General features: G+C 46.4%; 1 protein-coding gene across 1 annotated transcript in view; it reads left to right on the plus strand.

Annotated features, from left to right (window-relative positions):
• LOC115461978 (mucin-19-like) overlaps positions 1–23,938 on the plus strand; it is a gene marked incomplete at its 5' end in the record, with an annotated part of 73,199 nt that overhangs the window by 36,517 nt on the left and 12,744 nt on the right. Inside the window, 2 exons of the mRNA XM_030192028.1 lie at positions 514–612; positions 18,659–18,777. Coding sequence (XP_030047888.1) covers positions 514–612; positions 18,659–18,777 — 218 coding nt within the window. The remainder of the gene's footprint in view (positions 1–513; positions 613–18,658; positions 18,778–23,938) is intronic.

Genomic DNA, 23,938 nt, shown 5'->3' on the forward strand with positions numbered 1-23,938 from the left:
TTCCTATAAGCATCTTATAATTAACTTACCCCCCCCCCCCCATTTCACATAAAAGTAGGTAGTGCATTTCCTGAGCATCATCTTTTATGTGTATATACCCCATGACCAATTTTATAGGTGCCTATATGCTCAATTGTTTATAAATTAACCCCCTCCATCTTCCCTCCACCCCACCCTATACACTATGCAAAAGCAAAAACTTGTTCAGAAGGTGTTCAGACTTTTTTTTTTTTAACTTTAAGGGTGAAATTTAAAAGCATGCATTTGTCCCACAGCGCCTATTGAGCAGGTACTGTCTCTTGCGTGTTTATGTACAGAACTGTGTACATCTTGTAGCACTATAGAAATCATTAGTAGTAGCGCTTTCTGCTCAAGGTCATAACAAGAAATGGAAGAATTGGTACTATAATCACATTGTAGGAAAGGAAGGAACTTGATCACATACCAATTCACTCAAAAGCTTCTTGATCATGCTGAATTAAATATCTTACAGAAGGTCATTTTCATTTGCAGGGTGTCAGAATGGAGGTTATTTTGATTCGACCAAGTGTATCTGTCCTGATGAATTCTACGGGCCGCTCTGTGAATATGCTGTTGATAGCATCACTGTAGGTAAGAAACTGAATGGGGTAGTTGCCCCTCAGAGGCATTACTGACCCAATGCAGCAGCATTATGTTAAGGGCACTGATCCCACTGATCAGGTATGGTGTAGGTGTATAATAGGTATGCTTCATAGAGTTTCATATTGTCAGTATTAGCACTGTTAGATAAGTTGTATGCATGGAATACAATTGTAAATACTTTTAACCAGCCTTGTTTACAGCTTTAAAAACAAAACATTTTTGGGGAGAAGAGATAGAAATCCCACCCACTAACACCCAGGTGAAGGCACCAATTATTCAGGTGTCAATGGAGCCTGTTTGAAGGGGAATCCTACCAGGTTATCCCTAGCCTCAGGAATACCCACAAAGGAGCATTATTCTACCTGTTCTGTGTAGAGGGAGACTGGAAATGCACTGTGGGAGAGAAAAAAAAAGTGTAGTACAAAGTTTGTAGGCACCTGCACTTGATGTAAACCTGAAGCTACTGCCTAGATTGTTTAGACATAATATCTGAGTATAGGGCGCATCTGAGAATCTGCTCAAGTTGAATCCTGTCCATGTCCTGCTCTAAGACAGCACCTTTTCTCATAACTTCAAGCAGGACACGTTACAGTCAGGCTACACGTTGGGAGAGCTTGTCCCCAGGCCTCTGCATGGTTGTCTTGAAGCAGATAGTGTTCCGTACTACCATATATGCTTTCCAAAATGTCTAAACCAGGTCTCAACAAATTTTCATTAAATCTAGGATCCAGTCCAAAAACTTAGGAACCAGCATCTAAGACCTTTCTGCTTCTCCTTCCCTACCAATCCAACATGGTACCCAGTGAAGTTTTTTTTTGAGGGGGAGGGAGCGGACTCACTTCCCTAATTAGCAGTAGCTATTTTAGAAATTAACTTACTAGTTTTTTTTTTCTTCGAATTTTGTGCCTGTGGGCAAAGAAAGTGAAGATACATACCTGTAGCAGGTGTTCTCCGAGGACAGCAGGCTGGACATCACCACACGTGGGTCGTCGTCCGCGACGGCCCAGGAGCTCCGGAAAAATCAAAAAGTTCTAGAAGGTGTGCGACAGGCGCAGGGACAACGCACTGTGCATGCACGAGTGACTTCCCGCCCGCGACGCCCGCGACGCCCGCGCGCTTCCCTCAGATAACAAGCAAACAAGAAAAAACTACAACTCCAAAGGGGAGGAGGGAGGGTTGTGGTGATGTCCAGCCTGCTGTCCTCGGAGAACACCTGCTACAGGTATGTATCTTCACTTTCTCCGAGGACAAGCAGGCTGGAGCTCACCACACGTGGGGTATCCCTAGCACCCAGGCTCACTCAAAACAACAAACTTTGGTCAATTGGGCCTCACAACGGCGAGGACATAACTGAGATTGACCTAAAAACAAACACTCTAAGTGAGAGTGCAGCCTGGAACAGAACAGAAATGGGCCTAGGCTGGTGGAGTTGGATTCTAAACCCCAAACAGATTCTGAAGCACCGACTGCCCAAACTGACTGTTGCGTCAGGTATCCTGCTGAAGGCAGTAGTGAGATGTGAATGTGTGGACTGATGACCACGTCGCAGCTTTGCAAATCTCTTCAATGGAGGCTAACTTCAAGTGGGCCACTGATGCAGCCATGGCCCTGACATTATGAGCTGTGAGATGACCCTCCAAAGTCAGCCCAGCTTGGGCATAAGTGAAGGAAGTGCAATCCGCTAGCCAATTTGAGATGGTGCATTTTCCGATGGCAACCCCCATCCTGTTGGGATCAAAAGAAACAAACAACTGGGCGGACTGTCGATAGGGCTTTGTCCGCTCCACGTAAAAGGCCAATGCTCTCTTACAGTCCAAGGTATGCAACTTGTCCTCACCAGGGCGGGAATGTGGTTGGGGAAAAAATGTTGGCAAGACAATTGACTGGAACTCCAACACCACCTTTTGCAGAAACTTAGGGTGTGTGCAGAGGACTACTCTGTTGTGATGAAACTTGAGATAAGGAGCTTGAACTACCAAGGCCTGAAGCTCACTGACCCTGTGAGCTGAAGTAACAGCCACCAAGAAAACGACCTTCCAGATCAAGTACTTCAGATGACAGGAGTGTAGTGGATCAAAAGGAGCTTTCATCAGCTGGGTGAGAACGACGATGAGATCCCATGACACTGGGGGAGGTTTGACTGGGGACTTTGACAAAAGCAAACCTCTCATGAATCGAACAACTAAAGGCTGTCCAGAGATAGGCTGACCTTCTACACGTTGATGGAAAGCACTAATCGCACTAAGGTGAATTCTTTCGGAGTTGGTCTTAAGACCAGACTCTGACAAGTGTAGAAGGCATTCAAGCAGGGTCCGTGTAGGACAAGAAAAAGGATCTAGGGCCCTGCTGTCACACCAGACGGCAAACCTCCTCCATTTAAAACCGTAACTCCTTTTCATGGAATCTTTCCTGGAAGCAAGCAGGACCCGGGAGACACCCTCGGAGAGACCCAAGGAGGCAACTTCTAAGCTCCCAACATCCAGGCCGTGAGAGCCAGAGACCGGAGGTTGGGATGCAGAAGTGACCCCTGATTCTGAGTGATGAGGGTCGGAAAACACTCCAATCTCCACGGTTCTTCTGAAGACAAGTCCAGAAGAAGAGGGAACCAAATCTGACGAGGCCAGTAGGGTGCTATCAGGATCATGGTTCCTCGGTCTTGCTGGAGTTTCAGCAAAGTCTTCCCTACTAGAGGTATGGGAGGATACGCATACAGAAGGCCTGTCCCCCAATGTAGGAGAAAAGCATCTGACGCTAGTCTGTCGTGAGCCTGAAGTCTGGAACAGAACTGAGGAACTTTGTGATTGTATTGAGTGGCAAAAAGATCCACCGAGGGGGTGCCCCACGCTCGGAAGATCTTGTGGACAATGTCCATGTTCAGGGACCACTCGTGAGGTTGCATTATCCTGCTCAATCTGTCGGCCAGACTGTTGTTTACACCTGCCAGATATGTGGCCTGGAGAATCATTCCATGCTGATGAGCCCAAAGCCACATCCTGACGGCTTCCTGACACAGAGGGCATGATCCGGTGCCCCCCTGCTTGTTCGTGTAATACATGGCACCCTGATTGTCTGTCTGAATTAGAACAATGTGATTGGACAGCCGGTCTCTGAAAGCCTTTAGTGCATTCCAGATCGCTCGTAATTCCAAGAGGTTGATCTGAAGATGTGTCTCCTGGACGGACCAAACTCCTTGAGTGTGGAGCCCATCCACATGAGCCCCCCACCCCAGAAGGGATGCATCCGTCATCAGCACTTTTTCTGGCTCAGGAATTTGAAATGGGCGTCCCAAGACCAGATTGGATCGAATGGTCCACCAATGAAGGGAATTTCGAAATTTGGTGGAGAGATGGATGACACCCTCCAGATCCCCCGTAGCCTGACACCACTGGGAAGCTAGGGTCCATTGAGCTGATCTCATGTGTAGACGTGCCATGGGAGTCACATGGACTGTGGAGGCCATATGACCGAGAAGTCTCAACATCTGCCGAGCTGTGATCTGTTGAGACGCTCGAGTCAAGGAGACGAGGGACAGAAGGTTGTCTGCTCTGGCCTGGGGTAAGTAGGCTCGAGACGTCTGTGTGTTCAACAGAGCTCCTATGAAGTCCAATTTTTGAACAGGAATTAGATGGGACTTGGGATAATTGATTACAAACCCCAGTAGCTCAAGCAGCTGGATAGTAATCCGCATAGATTTCAGAGCTCCTGCCTCCGAGGTGTTCTTCACCAGCCAATCGTCGAGATAAGGGAACACATGTACTCCCAGTTTGCGTAGCGATGCTGCGACCACTGCCAAATATTTTGTGAACACTCTGGGCGCAGAGGCGAGACCAAAGGGCAGTACGCAATACTGAAAGTGCTGAGTTCCCAGACGAAATCGAAGGTACTGCCTGTGACTTGGGAGCACCGAGATGTGAGTATAGGCATCCTTTAAGTCCAGAGAGCATAGACAATCGTTTTCCTGAATCATGGGAAGAAGGGTGCCCAGGGAAAGCATCCTGAACTTTTCGTGAACCAGATATTTGTTCAGGCCCCTTAGGTCCAGGATGGGACGCATCCCCCCTGTTTTCTTTTCCACAAGAAAGTTCCTGGAATAGAATCCCAGCCCTTCCTGCCCTTGTGGAACGGGCTCGACCCCATTGGCGCTGAGAAAGGCGGAGAGTTCCTCTGCAAGTACTTGCTTGTGATGGGAGCTGAAGGATTGAACTCCCGGTGGACAATTTGGAGGCAAGGATTCCAGATTGAGGGCGTATCCGGACCGGACTATTTGCAAAACCCACCTGTCGGAGGTTACAAGAGGCCACCTTTGGTGAAAAAATGTAAGCCTCCCCCCGACAGGAAGATCGTCCGGCACAGACACTTTGATGTCGGCTATGCTGCTCCGGAGCCAGTCAAAAGCCCGTCCCTTCCTTTTGCTGGGGAGCCGGAGGGGCCTGAGGCGCACGCCGCTGAGGAGAGCGAGCATGCTGGGGCCGAGCCTGAACTGGCTGCCGAGAAGCAGGAGTGTACCTACGCCTACTAGAGGAGTAGGGAGCACTCTGTCTTCCTCCAAAAAACCTCCTAGATGAGGAGGTAGTAGCAGAAGGCGTCCGGTGGGCGAGAGAATCCATAGCATCATGATGCTTTTTGAGGGAATCAACCATGTCCTCAACCTTCTCTCCAAAAAGATTGTCCCCCCGGCAAGGAACATCCGCCATACGGTGCTGGGTCTTCTGATCCAGGTCCGAAACACGCAGCCATGAGAGTCTGCGCATCACGATACCCTGAGCAGCCGCCCGGGATGCAGCATCAAAAGAATCAAAAGCTCCCCTGGCCAGGAATGTTCTGCACGCCTTCTGCTGCCTGACCACCTGGTGAAAAGGCTCAGCAAGCTCAGGGGGAAGAGCTTCAACCAAGCTGGACAGTTGCTTTATCAAGTTCCGTAAGTGGATGCTGGTGTACAGCTGGTATGTCTGGATTTTGGCCGCGAGAATTCCGGCCTGATACGTACGCCTCCCAAAAGAATCCAAGGTTCTAGACTCTCTGCCTGGGGGCGCAGAGGCATAGTCTCTAGTACTCCTGGATCTTCTGAGAGCAGTCCACCACCATGGAATTGTGAGGAAGCTGGGCCTTCACCATCACAGATTCACCATGGACTCTGTACTGGGATTCGGACTTCTTGCTGACCACTGGATTAGAGAGAGGACAAGACCAGTTCCGCAACATCACTTCCCGGAGTGTATTGTGCAGAGGGGCCGTTGCAACCTCTTTTGGTGGAGAAGGATAGTCTAGGACCTCGAACATCTCGGCCCTGGGCTCATCCACAGCCTCCATGGGAAAAGGAATGTCCCGAGACATCTCCCGCACAAAAGATGAAAAGGAGAGACTCTCCGGTGGAGATTGTCTAACCTCAATAGGAGGAGTGGGATCAGACGGAAGCCCCTGAGAATCTTCCTCCGAAAAATACCTGGGGTCTTCCTCTTCACTCCATGAGTGCTCCTGCTCGGTGTCGGACAATAGCTCCCGAAGAGCAGCCCAAACCCAATAATGTCTCGACTTCGAGGCCCGATGTCCTCGTGGGGGGGGGGGGGGGGGGGGGCGAGAAGTGGACCGATGCCTGGACTCCGGTGAAGCTTCCTCCACCGACGTCGAGGGAGAGTCCACCCGGGTGTCAGCCGACTCAGGCACCGCACGCGGTACCTAGGGCGGAGACGTCCACACAGGAGATGGACCAGACGCAGTCTCAACAGTGGGTACCGAAGGCGCAAGCACCTGTGGTACCGATGCCGATGGACGCATCATCCCTTCCAGAAGGCTTGAAAGTATGGCCCGGAGACACTCATCGAGGGCTGCCATCGGAACAAGCGGTGGGGCCGGTGCAGGAGCCGGTGCTAGAGTCTGCAGGGGTTCGAGAGCCGGTACCTGGCTGCCAGACGGCCGACGCATCGGCACCTCCTGAATGGAGGGTGAGCGATCCTCCCGGTGCCGACGCTTCTCGGGTGCCGACTCCCTCGGCTCCCCGGAGCTCCCGGTACCGTAACGGGAAGGAGACCGATGACGGCGCTTCTTAGCCTTCGCTCGACGCCCGTCATTGACACTTCTCGGTACAGATGAAGAGGACGCGGAATCCTCGCGCCTCCGGAGCCGGGTCCTACTCAGAGCGGTTCCGGGGGACCTGCATAGCAGCAGGCCTCGAGACAGGTGGAGACCCGCTCGATACCTCGCTGCTCCCAGCGGTAACAGGCCTATCAGCAGCCATTACCTGGACTCTTGATGCTGCTTCCCTCGACGCTGATGCCGGTGCCGTCGACCTCAGTACCGATGCCGATGCTGACGTCGAAGGTTTGGACCGATCCGAAAAAAGTCTCTCACGCCGAGCTTCTCGAGACACCTGGGTCCGTTTTTTCATCAATTTACACAACTTACAAGCAGCTGGTAAATGATCAGGACCCAGGCACTGAATACACCAAGCGTGAGGATCGGTCGACGAGATGGTCCGATTGCAGCGGGAACAGCGTTTGAAGCCGCTGGGAGTCCTCGATGACATCGGAGGAAAAATAGCGGCCAAAAAATCAAAGGGCTCGATGGTGCCAATCGAAAGGCACGAAAAAAGAATTCGCCGAGCGACCTAAGCGGTCGCGAACGAAAACAAAAGAAAACTTAAAAGCGAAAAACTAGAAAATAAAGGAAAAAATTTTTTTTTTTTTTAACAAAGCACAAAAAGAAAAACGGAGCAAACCTACCTCCTGGGCCAAAAAAACACGCAGAGAACACGGAGAAAAGGAAACTGAGGGAAGCACGCGGGTGTCACGGGCGGGAAGTCACTCGCACATGCGCAGTGCATTGTTCCCGCGCCCGTCGCGCACCTTCTAGAACTTTTTGATTTTTCCGGAGCTCCTGGGCCGTCGCGGACGACGACCCACGTGTGGTGAGCTCCAGCCTGCTTGTCCTCAGAGAAACGTTAGTAAATCAGTTCCTTAAGCTACCTCTGCTAATCAGTTGCAAAGGTCAATAGTCTCCCTTCCCAAAGCATGCTGTTAGTTGTGTGACAGCACCCTCTAGATAGGTAAAGCAAAGAAGCAATTCCCTCTTTCTTTCATGTATCACTATATTAGCCTGGGTCCCCATCAGTTTCTCTCTTGTACCACCTTTCCCAGTCTTCACCTGGTCTGTCTTTCTCTCATACTAGCCCCCCCCCCCCCCCCCCCCCCCCCCCCCCCCCGGCCATAGCTTTGACTCAGTCTCTGTCTCTTCTGCCCCTCTCCAGCCTTCACTCAGTGTTTCTTGTGCCCCCTCCCCTACAGCCTTTACTTGTTTCTCTCTGGCTCTGCCTTATAGCAACCACCAGTTATTGTCTCAAACTGCTTCTCTCAACTCTGCATAGCGATTAGGCTCTCCATATACTTGAACCGTGTGGTGCAGGAGGTTTGTGAAGCCTCGTGGTTTCAAGTCCCGCGAGACTTGAAACCACGAGACTTCTCTAATCCCCTGTGGCTCAAGTATATGGAGAGCCTGATCACTGTGCAGAGCCAAGAGAAGTAGCTTGAGCCAGCACTGTGAAAAAAGAAAAAAAAATCTTTCAGGGATATTAAATCCAGGGTGCCAGTGTGCAATTTCTAGGTGCCATGGTGACCTGGTGCCTGGGATAACTCGAGCCCTGGCCTAAACAATCTAGGCAGTACATACATTGCTTACCCTTCAACCTGGAAAGTTCCTGTTATTTATGTATGTAAATAATTGTGGTTTGTGATTCTTTTTCCAACTGTGAAGCTAGCAATTTGCATCTCCCCCCCCCCCCCCCACCACCCCACCGCTGTTCCCTCTGACTTGGATACAACAATTACCATGTATTAGATCACTACAGCTTAGTGAGTTGCCCCTACCTGGCCAAAGGTAGGGACATAGGTGGCCTGGAGGAACTATGAGTTTTTGTGCTCTGCCCTGCCTCTCGTTCATTCTCTCCACCCGCTGTGGCTGCAAAGTAAAATGAAGATATGTGAGGGCCATAGTCCTGAGTGCACAACCGCCGGCTTCCCTCCTCCTCTCTCTCAGGAAACAGGAACTTACATCATGAGGCGGGGGAGGGAGGAGGGAGGCTGGCAGTGGCGCACAGGACTATGGCCACCTGCACATTTCCATTTTGTTTTGCAGCTACAGCAGGGTGGGGTGGGGTGGGGTGGGGGGTTGGTGGGGTGCGAGGCAGGGCAGAGCATGGAAGCTCACGGTTCCTCCAGGCCACCTTAGCAGTGGCCAGTAGGAGAAGCTAGTGGTTGGGCATCTATGTCCCCACCCATGTCCCACAGGAGGGGGGCTAGAGAGAATGAATGCAAGGTGAGGAGGGGAGAAGAGATCATACGGCTGTAGCAGGGAAGGGGGAGTAAGAGAGGAGATTCTAGATGGAGAGGGGAGACAGTGAATGGAAGGGGAGATAATGGATGGAAAGAAGGGAAGGGGAGACACTGGAAGAAAAGGATGAGAGAGAGGGATGTGAGATGCTCTGAAGAGGGAGAGAGAGGAGGAGATGGTTAGATGAAAGGGGGAAGGGAAGACTGGATAGAAAGGAAGGAGAGAGGGATGGGAGATGCTGCGAAGAGGGTGGGGGAGATGGCTTGATGGAAGGGGGAAAGAGAAGACACAGGATGGAAGGGGATGCTGCAAAGGGGGCATGCTGGATGCAAGGGGAGACACTGGATGGAAAGGAATGAGAGAGATGGGAGATGTTGTGAAGGGGGAGAGAGAGGGGGAAATACTGGACAGAAGGACGAAGGGGAGACACTGGATGGAAAGGGGAAGAGGAGACACTGGATAGAAAGGATGAGAGAGAGATGGGAGATGCTGCGAAGGGGGAGAGCGAGGAGGAGACGATTAGATGGAAGTGGGAAAGGAAGACTGGATAGAAAGGAAGGAGAGAGGGATGGGAGATGCTGCGAAGAGGGTGGGGGATATGTCTTGATGGATGGGGGAAAGAGAAGACACAGGATGGAAGGGGATGCTGCAAAGGGGACATGCTAGATGCAAGGGGAGATACTTGATGGAAAGGAATGAGAGAGATGGGAGCTGTTGTGAAGGGGGAGAGAGAGGGGGAAATACTGGACAGAAGGAGGAAGGGGAGACACTGGATGGAAAGGGGAAAGGGAGATACTGGATAGAAAGGATGAGAGAGAGATGGGAGATGCTGCGAAGGGGGAGAGCGAGGAGGAAATGGTTAAATGGAAGGGGGAAGGGAAGACTGGATAGAAAGGAATGAGAGAGGGATGGGAGATGCTGGGGAGGGGGACATGTCTTGATGGAAGGGGGAAAGAGGAAACATAGGATGGAAGGGAATGCTGTAAAGGAGACATGCTGGATGGAAGGGGAGACCTTGAATGAAAAGGAATGAGAGAAAGATGGGAGATGCTGTTAAGGGGGAGACAGAGGGGGAAATACTGGACAGAAGGAGGAAGGGGAGACACTGGATGGAAAGGGGAGACACTGGATAGAAGGGAGAAAGGGAGACATTGGATGGAAAGGAATGAGAGAGAGATAGGAGATGCTGTGGAGGGGGAGAGATGCTGGATGGAAAGGGGAAGGGGAGATATGTGGATGGAAGGGGGAAGAGGAGACACTGAATGGAAGGGTGCCTTTCAGGTGCTGTGGAGGACTTGCAGCTCATCTGCATATCCTTACAGCCTTCTCCGGGGTGACACCCAGGTCCACTCCGATCCACTCAGGGCCTCCGCTCTAGGTGTGCGCGTGGGGCATTTTTCTCTTTACATCTAATCTTCTTCCCAGTTGCTAAAGTACCTCAGTCATTTATGGCCCTATTCACATTCTCTTCCTAGCCCTGTCCCTTCCTAATCTTTTCCCTCACCCCCTACCTCTCTCCGCTACAGGAACTCACTGCCCATCCATCGACTTCATCACCTCACCTTCTCTCCTACCCTCTTCCTCCCTCTTGGCTTTTAATCTCCGTCTCTTTCTTCCCTCCATTTTGCCTTCCCCATTCCACCTAAATACCTCTCGCCTTCGACGCCTTCGTGGCCACACCTCTCCTACTCTCCTCCGCTCTCTCTTACTCCTTCTCTTACTCTCAGCCGGTGACATCAATCCCAATCCTGGCCCTCCTCACCAACTATTATCCCAACTCTACAGATCTCACCGCGACCTCTCTAACCTCATCTCTATTCCTCTACTCCCCTCCTCTTCTCTGCCCTTCTCTTGTGCCCTATGGAATGCCTGATCTGTCTGTAACAAACTCCCCTATATCCAGGACCTCTTTATCTGGCGTCACCTCCACCTGCTCGCCATAACAGAAACCTGGCTCTGCCCTGATGACTCTGCTTCAGTCGCAGCCCTCTGCCATGGCGGTTATCTTTTTTTCACATATTCCTGGCCCTGCTGGTCGAGGGGGCGGTGTTGGACTACTTCTCTCTCCCTCCTCCAGATTTCAACCCCTTCTTCCACCTCAATCTCACTGTTTTTCCTCCTTTGAAGTCCACTCTATCCGCCTTTTCTCTCCTCTGCCTCTTCGAATAGCGGTCATTTATCGTCCCCCTGATAAGTCCCTTTCATCCTTTCTCAGTGACTTTGACGCCTGGCTTGCCTTTTTCCATGATCCTTCCTCCCCCTCTCTCATCCTTGGTGACTTTAATATTCCTGCTAATGATCCTTCCAACTCTTATATTTCCAAGTTACTCGCTTTAACATCCTCCTTTAATCTCCAGCTATGCTCCACCTCCCCCACTCATCAAAATGGTCACTGTCTTGATCTCATCTTCTCCTCCAACTGTTCACCCTCTAGTTTCCTTGCCTCTGATCTTCCCCTCTCTGATCACCATCTTATAACTTTTACACTTAGGACTCCCAGTCCCATCCTATCTTATCTAATTATCTAGGAATCTTCACGGTATTGACCCTTCATCTCTATCCTCCCATGTTTCAAACCTCCTCTCTACTGTGGCACCATCCACATCTGTCAACGAGGCTGTTTCTTCTTACAACAATACTCTATCCTCTGCCTTAGACACTCTTGCACCTTTGATGACCCGCCCTATAAGGCGTACAAAACTCAAACCTTGGCTGACTTCTAATATCCGCTACCTACGTTGCTGTACCCGCTCCGCCGAATGCCTCTAGCGGAAATCTCGGGCCCTTGCTGATTTCTTACACTTTAAGTTCATGCTGACCTCCTTCCAATCTGCTCTTTTACATGCCAAACAGGATTATTATATCCAACTGACCAACTCTCTTGGATCTAACCCTCGACTTCTCTTCACCACATTGAACTCTCTCCTCAAGGTGCCCCCTCCCCCAACTCCCCCTTCATTATCTCCTCAGACCCTTGCTGAATTCTTTCATGACAAGGTTCAAAAGATAAACCTTGAATTCTCTACCTCGCCACCTCTCCCTCCACTAGTCCGTTCCCCTCTCTCTCCTTCCCCTCATTCCTTTTCCTCCTTTCCTGAAGTTACTATAGAGGAAACTACACTTCTCCTTTCTTCCTCAAAATGTATCACCTGTTCCTCTGATCCCATTCCCACCCACCTTCTTAATGCCATCTCACCTGCTCTTATTCCTTTTATCTGTCACATTCTCAACCTCTCACTTTCCACTGCAACTGTCCCTGCTGCCTTTAAACATGCTGTGGTCACACCTCTCCTTAAGAAGCCTTCACTCGACCCTACTTGTCCCTCTAATTACCGACTCATCTCCCTCCTTCCTTTTCTCTCCAAATTACTTGAGCGTGCTGTTCACCACCGCTGTCTTGATTTCCTCTCCTCACATGCTATTCTTGACCCACTACAATCTGGTTTTCGCCCTCTCCACTCAACCGAAACTGCGCTTACTAAAGTCTCCAATGACCTATTACTGGCTAAATCCAGAGGTCTCTATTCCATCCTCATTCTTCTTGATCTTTCCGCTGCTTTTGACACTGTCAATCACAGCATACTCCTCGATACCCTGTCCTCACTTGGATTTCAGGGCTCTGTCCTTTCCTGGTTCTCTTCCTACCTCTCCCTCCACACCTTCAGTGTTCACTCTGGTGGATCCTCTTCTACTTCTATCCCTCTGCCTGTTGGCGTACCTCAGGGTTCTGTTCTTGGTCCCCTCCTCTTTTCTATCTACACTTCTTCCCTTGGTTCATTAATCTCATCCCATGGCTTTTCCTACCATCTCTATGCTGATGACTCCAAAATCTACCTTTCTACCCCTGATATCTCACCTTGCATCCAAACCAAAGTTTCAGCGTGCTTGTGTGACATTGCTGTCTGGATGTCTCAACGCCACCTGAAATTAAATATGACCAAAACCGAGCTTCTCATTTTTCCCCCCAAACCCACCTCCCCACTCCCCCCGTTTTCTATTTCTGTTGATGGCTCTCTCATTCTCCCTGTCTCCTCAGCTCGAAATCTTGGGGTCATCTTTGACTCTTCTCTCTCCTTCTCTGCTCATATCCAGCAGATCGCCAAGACCTTTCTTTACAACATCCGTAAAATCCGCCCCTTTCTTTCCAAGCACTCTACCAAAACCCTCATCCACACCCTTGTCACCTCTCGTTTAGACTACTGCAATCTGCTTCTTGCTGGCCTCCCACTTAGTCACCAATCGGTTCAAAACTCTGCTGCCCGTCTCGTCTTCCGCCAGGGTCGCTTTATTCATACTACCCCTCTCCTCAAGTCGCTTCACTGGCTCCCTATCCGTTTTCGCATCCTGTTCAAACTTCTTCTACTAACCTATAAATGTACTCACTCTGCTGCTCCCCAGTATCTCTCCACACTCGTCCTTCCCTACACCCCTTCCCGTGCACGCTGCTCCATAGATAAATCCTTCTTATCTGTTCCCTTCTCCACTACTGCCAACTCTAGACTTCACGCCTTCTGTCTCGCTGCACCCGACACCTGGAATAAACTTCCTGAGGCCCTACGTCTTGCCCCATCCTTGGCCACCTTTAAATCTAGACTGAAAGCCCACCTCTTTAACATTGCTTTTGACTCGTAACCACTTGTAACCACTCGCCTCCACCTACCCTCCTCTCCTCCTTCCTGTACACATTAATTTGATTTGATTTGCTTACTTTATTTTTTGTCTATTAGATTGTAAGCTCTTTGAGCAGGGACTGTCTTTCTTTTATGTTTGTGCAGCGCTGCGTATGCCTTGTAGCGCTATAAAAATGCTAAATAGTAGTAGTAGTAGTAGTAATGGAAGGGGATGAGAGAGAGAGAGATGGGAGATGCTAGATGGAAGAGGGAGGTGAGAGACATGAGGAAGGGGGAGGGAGAAAGCAGAGATGCTGGATGAAAGGGGAGAGAGAGGGAGGGAGGGAGGAGAAACACGATGGAAGGGAGAGAGGGAGAAGACTCTGGATGGAATAGGGGGAGAAAGAGGGGATGGAGGAAAACACAAGGTAGAATATGGGGAAAGAGGATGGAAGGAGGAGAGGACAGAGTAAGTGAAAGTCTGGGGAATAAGAGGAAGGGGAACAGGAGGGCTGAGGTGAGGGAAAGAGATGGAAACTTGTAGGTGGATGCAGTAAAAAGAAGGAAATTGAAGACTGGTTAGTAATAATGAGATCTGGACAGAGAGGCCGAAAAATAAATGGCAGAAACTGAAAGGAAAAGATCAATGCTGGATATGGGCGTAATGAAGGAAGTGAAGAAGACAGGAGGAGAGAGAAAAATTACAAATGGAAAAGGAAACCCTGGCAAGAGAATTAGCAGAAACCAGAGACTCGAATCAAAACGATTAGAAAGATTAAATGACCAGACCACACAGGTAGAAAAATGATTTTATTTTTAATTGAAAAACTAGCATATTACAAACAGTGCAAAGTGGGAAATAAGGTGATGATTTTCTATTGGACTAAGTGAATACATTTTTCAGTTAGCTTTCCAAGGCCTAAACCACCTTCTTCTGGTTGGGATAGTATAAAATGCTTAGGGGTCCTTTTACTAAGGTGTGCTACTGATTAGCGTGTGCTAAATGCTAAGAAACCCATAGGTATGAAATGGTCATCTTAGCATTTAGTGTGTGTTAAATCCATTTGCACACTTTAGTAAATGGACTCCTTAATTTGTAATGTAGTATATGGAATGTCAGGTTTTGAAATTTACACCTGCTGTCTTTAAATTTTGCACAGTATGAGGAAACACATTACTGTTTTTCTGGTGTATTGTGTGCAAAGTCTGGCTGCTTGGGATTTCAGTTTAATTTTTGTTTACATATTTCTATATTTAGTCTGTAGTTACTTATTCTATATTTGGTGAGGGTTTATCTGCATTCTGCGTGTGTGGAAGAGACCAGGTATTCTGCCAGCATTGAATGCTTGTTCAGGATCAATCTGTACTAAATCTGGCTTATTTAGTTTTCCAGTAGGTGTATTGATGTTCTAGTGCCCACCACAATGGACACTAGAACATCGAGCTTATCTGCCTTCTCCATTGCTGGACAACTTCGCTTATGCAGCAATGTGGTTCAGGTCAAGAAATAGTTAAAAATGCAGTTGCTTGTTAAAGCTTTTATGTAGGAGCAATCTGTGTTTATCTTATTAATGCAGAGCAGTACCTGTAGTTTTATAGTTGGTTTATGATATGTGGTATGTTGTGATTTTTTAAAGTTTTGTTTTTTTATTATGTGTTTGATTTGTAAACCACCTAGGTTATAGGTGATATATAAAATTTTAAATAAATAAATATTTATGGTGCAACTTTTTCTTAGGTAGGCCCTTCTTATGTGACTCCTGGAAATTAGTGACATTTGTAGGGTTTTCTGTTACTTTAAAATATGTCTGATACTGAATTTTGGATTTGAGTTTAGATTTTGCCTTTCTCAATAGTAGCTCAAGGGAAGCTACATTCAGGTACAGTAGATATTTCCTTTTCCTGGAGGGCTTGCAGTCTAAGTATGTACTTGGGGCAATGGAGTGTTAAGTGACTTGTCCAAGAAATCAAGGAACAGCAGTAGGATTTGAATCCTGGCTTCCCTGGTTGGCAGCCTGTTGCTTAGGTACAGCTAACACAGATGATACTTGATCCAAACATGTTTGGTAACCCAATAATAAACTAAAGGTTGGAGATCTGATGCCTGGTGGCTGTTTGGTAACTTACAAGGCAAATTCTTTTAATGCTGCTGGAAACCACAGGATTTCTGTTACAGTGCAACCAAACATTACTGTTCACATGGCCAACAGGAAGACGCTGGACTGGGGAGCTAGAACTGATTGCTAGCTAAGTGTTAAAGTACCTGCATATATTACCAAAATACTGCAAATACTATTCTTTTTAATACGTTGCTTCCTCAACTGTGTTGTTGTGCTGTATTATTTTGTTGGGAACAGGATCATGCTCTTCAAAACAGACCAAAGACTCTCAATACGTAGTTAAAAACTTTTATTTTATGATGACTCGACATGGTACCATGTTTCTGCACATTCATGCCTGCCTCAGGAGTCTGTTCAAATATGAATAATTGCAAATATAAACATATAAAATTCACTATCAAGCTGATTTTTGAAAGAGATGGACGTCCAAAAAGTGACATAAGTCAGCATTTGGAAATCCATCTCACAGAAACGTCCAAATCAGTATAATCGAAACCTCATTTTGGACGTCTTTCTCCGAAGTCCATCAGAAGGACGTCCAAATCTCAAGGGGGCGTATCAGGGGTGTGTTCAAGGTGGGACTTGGGCGTTCCTAAGACTTGGACGTCTTTCAGCCATAATGGAACAAAGCAAAAACGTCCAGCACTAAAACTTCAACGTTTTGAGCTAGACCTGTTTTTTATTATGAATAAGGCACAAAAAGGTGCCCCAAATGACCAGATGACCACTGGAAGGAATCAGGGATGACCTCCCCTTACCCCCCCAGTGGTCACTAAACCCCACCCACCCCCAAAATGTGTGTTGAAGAGCATTACTTGCCAGCCTCTATGACAGCCTCAGATGTCATACTCAGGTTCATTACAGCAGCATGCAGGTCCCTGCAGTAATCTAGTAGTGGGTGCAGTGCACTACAGACAGGTGGACCCAACCTCCTACTTCTCCCTACCTGTTACAATTGTGGAGGAAACTGCGAGCCCTCCAAAACTCACCAGAAACCCACTGTACCCACATATAGGTGTCCCCTTCACCTGTAAGGGTTATGGTAGTGGTGTACAGTCAGGGGTAGTGGGATTTGGTTGGGTTTTGGGGGGCTCTGCAAACAAAGTAAGGGAGCAATGGTCAGATGTGTACCTGGGAGCATTTTATGAAGTCCACTGCAGTGCCCCCTAAGGTGCCCTATTGCTGTTCTGGGATGTCAGGGAGACCAGTCTACTAAGAATGCTGGCTCCTCTTACGTCCCAATGGCTTGATTTTGGACGGTTTACACTTGGATGGGTTTTTTTTCTAAAATGGCCAAAAAAACAAAGACGTCCAAATCACAGGACGCCCATAGTATTTTCGAATGCAAAAGATGGATGTCCATCTTTTTTGAAAATGACCTTCTTTCCTGTTCAGAATTTGGACGTCTTTGTAAAATGTCCAAATTCTGATTAAGACGTTTCTTTTGAAAATGCCCCTCTATATAAAAACAATATAGAGATACTAATACCTAAAACATAAACTGGAAATTAAAAAGTTGAAAAAAAATGAGTTCCAGTTTCTATTTTTTAACTTTTTAATTTCCAATTTATGTGTTATGGCTTATAATGTGATAGGAAACCCAGATACATGGCAAAATAATACAACACATTAAACAGAATAGTATTGAAGTATTCTTGAAATATATGCAGGTACTTTAATACTTGGCTCTCAGTCAGCCCTAGCACCCCAGTCCAGCATCTTCATGTTGGTGAGTCCCACCTACTCTGATGTAACTTCCTGTTTTCCATGTAGATGGGATATGCTAGAATAAAAGCCCTGACACTGGTGGAAGGCTGTGTGTCTTAATCGCTGCAGTTGCTGCAATGGAGTAGAAATACAGAGGATCACGGCCGGGGATGGGGAGAGCAGATGGAAGGGAGATGCAGGACTTGGGAATAAATTTACTAATGGAGTGGCTGGGTCCCCTATATGCAGGGAACCAGGGTAGTTGCTCCTTTTGCCCATTGGTAAAAGCTAGGGTTATCATGCATCCAGTTTTACCCATACATGTCCTCTTTTTGAAGACATGGCCAGGCATCCAGGTGGGTTTTGCCAGCCTGACCATTTGTCTGGATTTGAGGATGAACGGGCAGGCTGGCAGGTGGATGAGCAGGTGGGCTCAGGATGTCCTATCCTCCCCTTCCCTCCTTTAGCTTAGTGTGGTGCCCTGGTCATCTAGTGACCTCTTCGGGGCAGAAAAGAGCCCCCTCTTTCCTGCTTGGCGCATCTGCAGAGTGTCATGCTCCTGGCACCGCTTCAGAATGGCTGCCGAGAGTTCAAGAGGCAGCCTTGTGAGACTTCTGCAGAAGTCATGCAAGGTCACTATTTGAACTCGGCAGCCATTTTGAATCGACGCCAAGAACAAGACAGTCTGCAGATGTGCCAGGCATGAAAGAGGGAGCTCTTTCCTGCCCCGAAGAGGTCACTAAACCACCAGGGCACCACATTAAAGTAAAGAAGGGGAGGGGAGGGGTAGTAAATGGAGTCATGTGGGTGGAGGGAGGCTGGAAAATTGGGAGGGGATCTACATGGGGGGGGAGAGAGAGGGAATCTAGCTTTCTTTGAGGGGGGTCAAAGTGACAGGGGCGGGGTGGGATGAGGTATGATGGGGTGCAGCAGGGTGTGACAGGGAGAGTGGGGCAGGGTGCAGCAGGGGGCAGGGCATGGGTCCTCTTTTTCCTTAGGGCAAATATGGTAACCTTAGCAAAAGCCACCTTGACGGAGGGTGGATTTGTATATGACTCCACATAATTTATGACATGTGCTTTAGTACAGGTGCAAAATATGTGGTTACTTTGTTCCCATGTTGTCCATGCCCCTGGGATTTTCAAAGAGAAAAAACTCTGAGGAGATTCACCTTGAAAATTAGTTTTCTGTCTTGCAATTGCAAGCTGTGCAGCGATGTTTGTTATTGTACTGGATCTTAAAATGTTTTGTTTATATTTTCATTGATTTTACCAGAAAAAGTGGATGCCAGTATTGCTGTTAATGTGACCATCACAAATCGCAACTTCTTTCAAGAGCTCAAGAATACTAGCAGTTCTGAATACAAGAATTTTGAGGCTGACTTCAAAGCACAGGTAAGAAAAAGATGCTTGGGGAAACAAAGAAAGCAAGAGAAACAGAAAGAGAGATGAGGTGGTGAGGAAGAGGACCATATCTACTATGTACCCTGCTAGTCCATAAGTTACACTTGGGTTCTTTGCATCAAAAGAGGTTTCCTATGTTCTGTGCGTTTGCCCAAGCCTGGGTTATTACAGAAAGCTTGGTGGTATGAATTCTAAGCTCTGTCTGTCATTCACTCTCTCTGGGCATGACTGCAGCCAAATCACATGGTCCTCTTGCCTCTCAGTTCTAATCCCAAACTCTGTCACCAGACCTGCCAAGTCTCCCGCATTCAGCAGGAGACTCCCACTTTGGCAGGTCATCTCCCGCATTCCCGCCAATGCAGGAAAGTCTCCCGCTGAATTCCGCTGCTGCAGCTGCCACCACTTCTCTCCTGAGCAGCGGCAGTAACAAAAACAGGCGCTGTGCCGAGCCGCCGCTTCTTTCTATAGCCGGCATAAGTAAGAACAAAATCAAACGCAGGGTCGCAGCAGCCTTCAGGCATGTGCTGTCGGCTCGGCCTCTCCTCTGCTCCCGGAACGGGAAATTGACGTCAGTGGAGGCAGAGGATGCGAGAGCCGACAGCGCATACCTGAAGGCTGCTGCGGCCCCGCGCTTGTTTTTCTTCTTGTGTCGGCGCTGCTGCTGCTCCTCCTCCTGCTCCAAAGAGGGCCAGAAGGAGAGAGGAAACGTGGCTGGAAAGGGTAGGGGAAGGGGGAAGGGTGTCCAGAGAGAGCTGAGGTGAGAGAAAGAAAGAAAGAAGAGTGAGGACACTGGAGAGTACAGAGAGAGCGAGAGAGATAGGGAGAGAGGGGACATGGAAAAGAGCAGGGGAGAGCCAGAGAGAGATGGGGAGAGAAGGAACATGGAAAAGAGCAGGGGAGAGCCAGAGAGAGATGGGGACAGAAGGGATATGTAAAAGAGCAGGGGAGAGCCAGAGAAAGAAGGGACATGGAAAAGAGCAGGGGAGAGGCAGAGAGAGATGGGGAGAGAAAGAGGGGACATGGAAAAGAGCAGGGGAGTGCCAGAGAAAGAGGGGACATGGAAAAGAGCAGGGGAGAGCCAGAGAAAGAGGGGACATGGAAAAGAGCAGGGGAGAGGCAGAGAGAGATGGGGAGAGAAAGAGGGGACATGGAAAAGAGCAGGGGAGAGACAGGCTGCTGGGGAGAAGGAAGGGGAACAAGGGGGGGGGGATACCCTGGCTGGTCAGATGGAGAGATAAAGAGGAGAAATGCTGGATGAAAGGAGGGTGAGAGAGGAAAAATGCTAGAAGGAGGGGGCAGAAAGAGGGAAGATGCTGGATGGAAGAGGGATAAGAAAAAGTGGGATGTTTGACCACGGAAAACCAAAAACTGGATAGATAAAATCTTAGAACAGTTGTTTATTGATGAAAAAAAACTCGACACAAACGTTGTGTTTCAGCCGATAGGCCTGCATCAGGAGTCTACAAAACACATATATACATATACATAATTATGAAACGATATAACATACAGGTAGAATTCCAAATAAACATGAGACTGAAATATTAAAAAATGTTAAAAAAAAAAAAAATATATATATATATATATGTAGACAAAATGGTAATGGTAAATATACTACGTACAAATTGATAAAAAATAAAAATAATAATAAAAATAAACGGATAAATAAAATTGATAAATGGATAAATAAAGTGTCAATTTTTGTGTACAAAGCTTACAATATTTATACGTATATATATATATATATATATATATATATATATATACACACACAAGCCACTCTCGTTTTAGCCATTAAAGATTACATTGGAGACGAAAAATTTTAATAATAATATTACATCATGAGTCTACAAACCGCATATATGTATATGTAATGGTAAAAACAATAGTTATACAGACGATATAACTTGCAATTAAGATGCAAATGCAACAAGTAGCTCAAAATATTGAAAAATACATATGTATATATATATATATATGTAAACGAAAAATGATGATAAAATTAATAAACGGATAAATGGAACATCAATTTTGGTGTACATAATTCGATACACAAATATATATGTACACACACATAAGGCAATCTCATTTTGACCATGAAAGATATATATAAAGAGATATAAAAAAAATATATATAGTGTTGCACCAAATATTGTGTGCAATCCCTTTTGGATGAGTAAGTAAATAATTAATTTAAAAAGTTGTGTCTGCACGATGTATAAAAAATGTGTGTAAGAATATGTATGTGTGCGCACATAAATACACACACACGTATGTGCATCCATATATACATGCACACACACACACATCTCTCTCTGACTCCATACACCCACACACACATATATACCCTCTCCCAAATTTGTCCCTCTTGAAAAAAACTAAAAATGAGTAGATATATGGATATGTTCTCAAAATTTTAAAGTTTGTGATCAGAAAAGGTAAGAGTAAAGAGTAAAAAATGCTGGTTTGTGAAAAACAGTAAGTGCATATTGAGCCAACGGTAATAAAACTAAAAAGTGAAGCGAGATCCCAAAATGTAGGATTAAACGTCTAGAAAATTATATAAAATAAATAGAAACAAACTATATTGAAAAAAAAAAGGAAGGGGAGGGGGAAGGGAGTTGGGGTGGGTGCCAAATGAGAAGCAAAATAAAATAAAATGAAACAAGAAAAGGATATGTGGGTGACTAGAAGATGTGAATGTGCATAAACTATTCCCCCTGGTACTGACCTCAATCAACGGAGAACAGCTGATTCAAGGGAGAACAGCTGATATAGTTGTTTGGAAACACGTAGTGAGTTGATCGATGGGGTTGGTCTTTAATAGCTCGAACAATGATGGACAGCAGTTTAATGAAGTGTGAAGTAGACAAAAGAAGACAAAAGAAGAAGAACAAACATGAAATGAAAATGCAAAGAGGGGGAAACCTGCATAGTGTCTAAGAAATGGGCATTGCTCTGGAATTATGCATGGATACATTACCCTGATACTAACCTCAGTCAAAAAAGAACGGAAGATGCAGGTGTTTGGAAGCTCGTGGTGTAATAGTCAATGTGGTTGGTCTGTGACAACACACACGTATGGATGATGGATGTAGAATGATAGGAGAAAGGAGGGAAACAAAAAAACGCTGAAATTAAAAAACAATAACAGAAACCTAAACGAAAACCTACATCGTCACCTGGTTTGAGCACTAGTTTAGAAGGTTTCTGATTGAAACACTTCAACATAATGAACGGGTGACTTTGTTGTTCGCCAGCTTACCTTTACAAAGACCTTTGTTGAAAGAATTTGCTCATAGACAATTGGATTATCAGTCCGAAACGAAAAGGTTCCAGTTTGCATGGATTGTCCCTTAAAAAACTGAAAAGGCGCCAAAAACGACAGAAGTGACGTCATTGACCAGTCGCAACGGAAAACCGAAGTAAACAATAAAAGATGAAAAGTAAAGAATAAATAAATATTAAAAATGTGTATGTGGAGAAAAAGGAGTGTGATCCTAGAGTATGATTGTTAATACAGAGATGATTGGGAACTCTGAAGTGACAGCTGAGCTGAAAGTATGACGTCACGTGGTTAATAAGAGTAGATGACGGTATGTTCAGGCTGAGAAAGAGAGAATGTGCAATCCAGGGTCTATTGGAATGAAGGATGAGATACGTATCTCGAGTGAGGAATAATTATAGATATGAAAGTGTATATAACGAATAAGCAAAGTAAATAAAATAAAAAGAGAAGATGCTGGATGGAAGAGGGATACAGAGAGAGAGAGATGAGTAGAAAGATGGGGAGAGAAAGAGGGGACATGAAAAAGGGCAGGAGAAAGAGACAGAGAAGTTGCTGGGGAAAAACTGGGGGAGACCTTAGCTGGTCAGATGGAGAAAAGCTAGATGAAAGGATGGAGAAAGAGGGAAAATGCTGGATGGAGGGGGCAGAAAGAGGGAAGACACTGGATGGAAGGGTAGGGAGAGAAAGGAAAGACACTGGAAGGATGGGGGAGAGAGAGAAAGAGGACATGCTGAATGGAAAAGGGTAGAGAGAGAACTGTCTAGAAGGAAGGGGAGATAGAGGGAGACAATGGATGGAAGGATTGGGAAAGGGTAATGGCTGGAAGGATGGTGAGAGAAAGAGAGAAGGTGCTGGATGGAAGGTTAGGGAGAGAAAGAGGAGACACTGGGTGGAAGGATGCAGAAAGAGGGAGAGACACTGAAAGGATGGGGAGAGAAAGAGGGGAGAGGCTGGATGGAAAGGGGGAGAGGATAGAGTTAGTGAAAGACTGGAGAATAAGAGGAAGGGGCATGGGGAGAACAAAAGTGAGGAAAAGATGAAAAGCCATAGGTAGATGAAGTAAAAAGAGGGAAATTAACGAATGGATAGTAAGAATTAATTAAATCTGGACAGAGAGTGGGGCAGAAAAATAAATTTAAGAAAACAAAGAAAAAGAAGAGAAAAATGACAAATAATATTTTTATAAAAATGTTTTTATATGTTTATTTTAACACATTTTTACACGTTCATATTAATTTTGAATTCAAAAGAGACTCTCAATTTCTATAATTCATGTCTATGCTTTACATGTATATTGTTATTTTTATTGATGTTTTATGCACATTCCTATAGAGATACATATTTTCTATGATTCTCTCTGTTTTATAATTTGATATGTTTGTTGTTTTATTATAGCCCCTGGCGCAGCCCTATTGTTGGGCGAAACATGGCCTGTGTCGGGCATTTGTCTTACATATGGTATCTTCAGTAAAGTTGTTTGGACATTATATTGATGTGCTAGTTTGTTTTCCACATATTTATCACTGCAATTTTTAGATTGTTTTACCTTTCTCTTGGTCATTTACATGACTCATGTTTCTCGAGTGACCCTCCGTCATCTACTTTTCTGTCTTTATTCTTAGATGTTGATTTACTCTGTATGAGCTCTATATATTATTTTGAGATCTACAGATTTTATTTTGGAGATTCATGTAATTAAGAATAGTTTGTATTTTCCCTTTACCACTGCAGTATTTATTTAGATTTTTGACGTGAAGGGTGACGTCATTTACCCTATAATACGTCACTGTCAGTTGTCTGTTTTTTTTCTGCTTGAGCACAGAGCTAGTTGCCAGTGCTACAGCAAGGTAAGCGGCACTTTGA

This window comes from Microcaecilia unicolor, chromosome 2, assembly GCF_901765095.1.
Source record: "Microcaecilia unicolor chromosome 2, aMicUni1.1, whole genome shotgun sequence".
NCBI classification, from domain to species: Eukaryota; Metazoa; Chordata; class Amphibia; order Gymnophiona; family Siphonopidae; genus Microcaecilia; species Microcaecilia unicolor.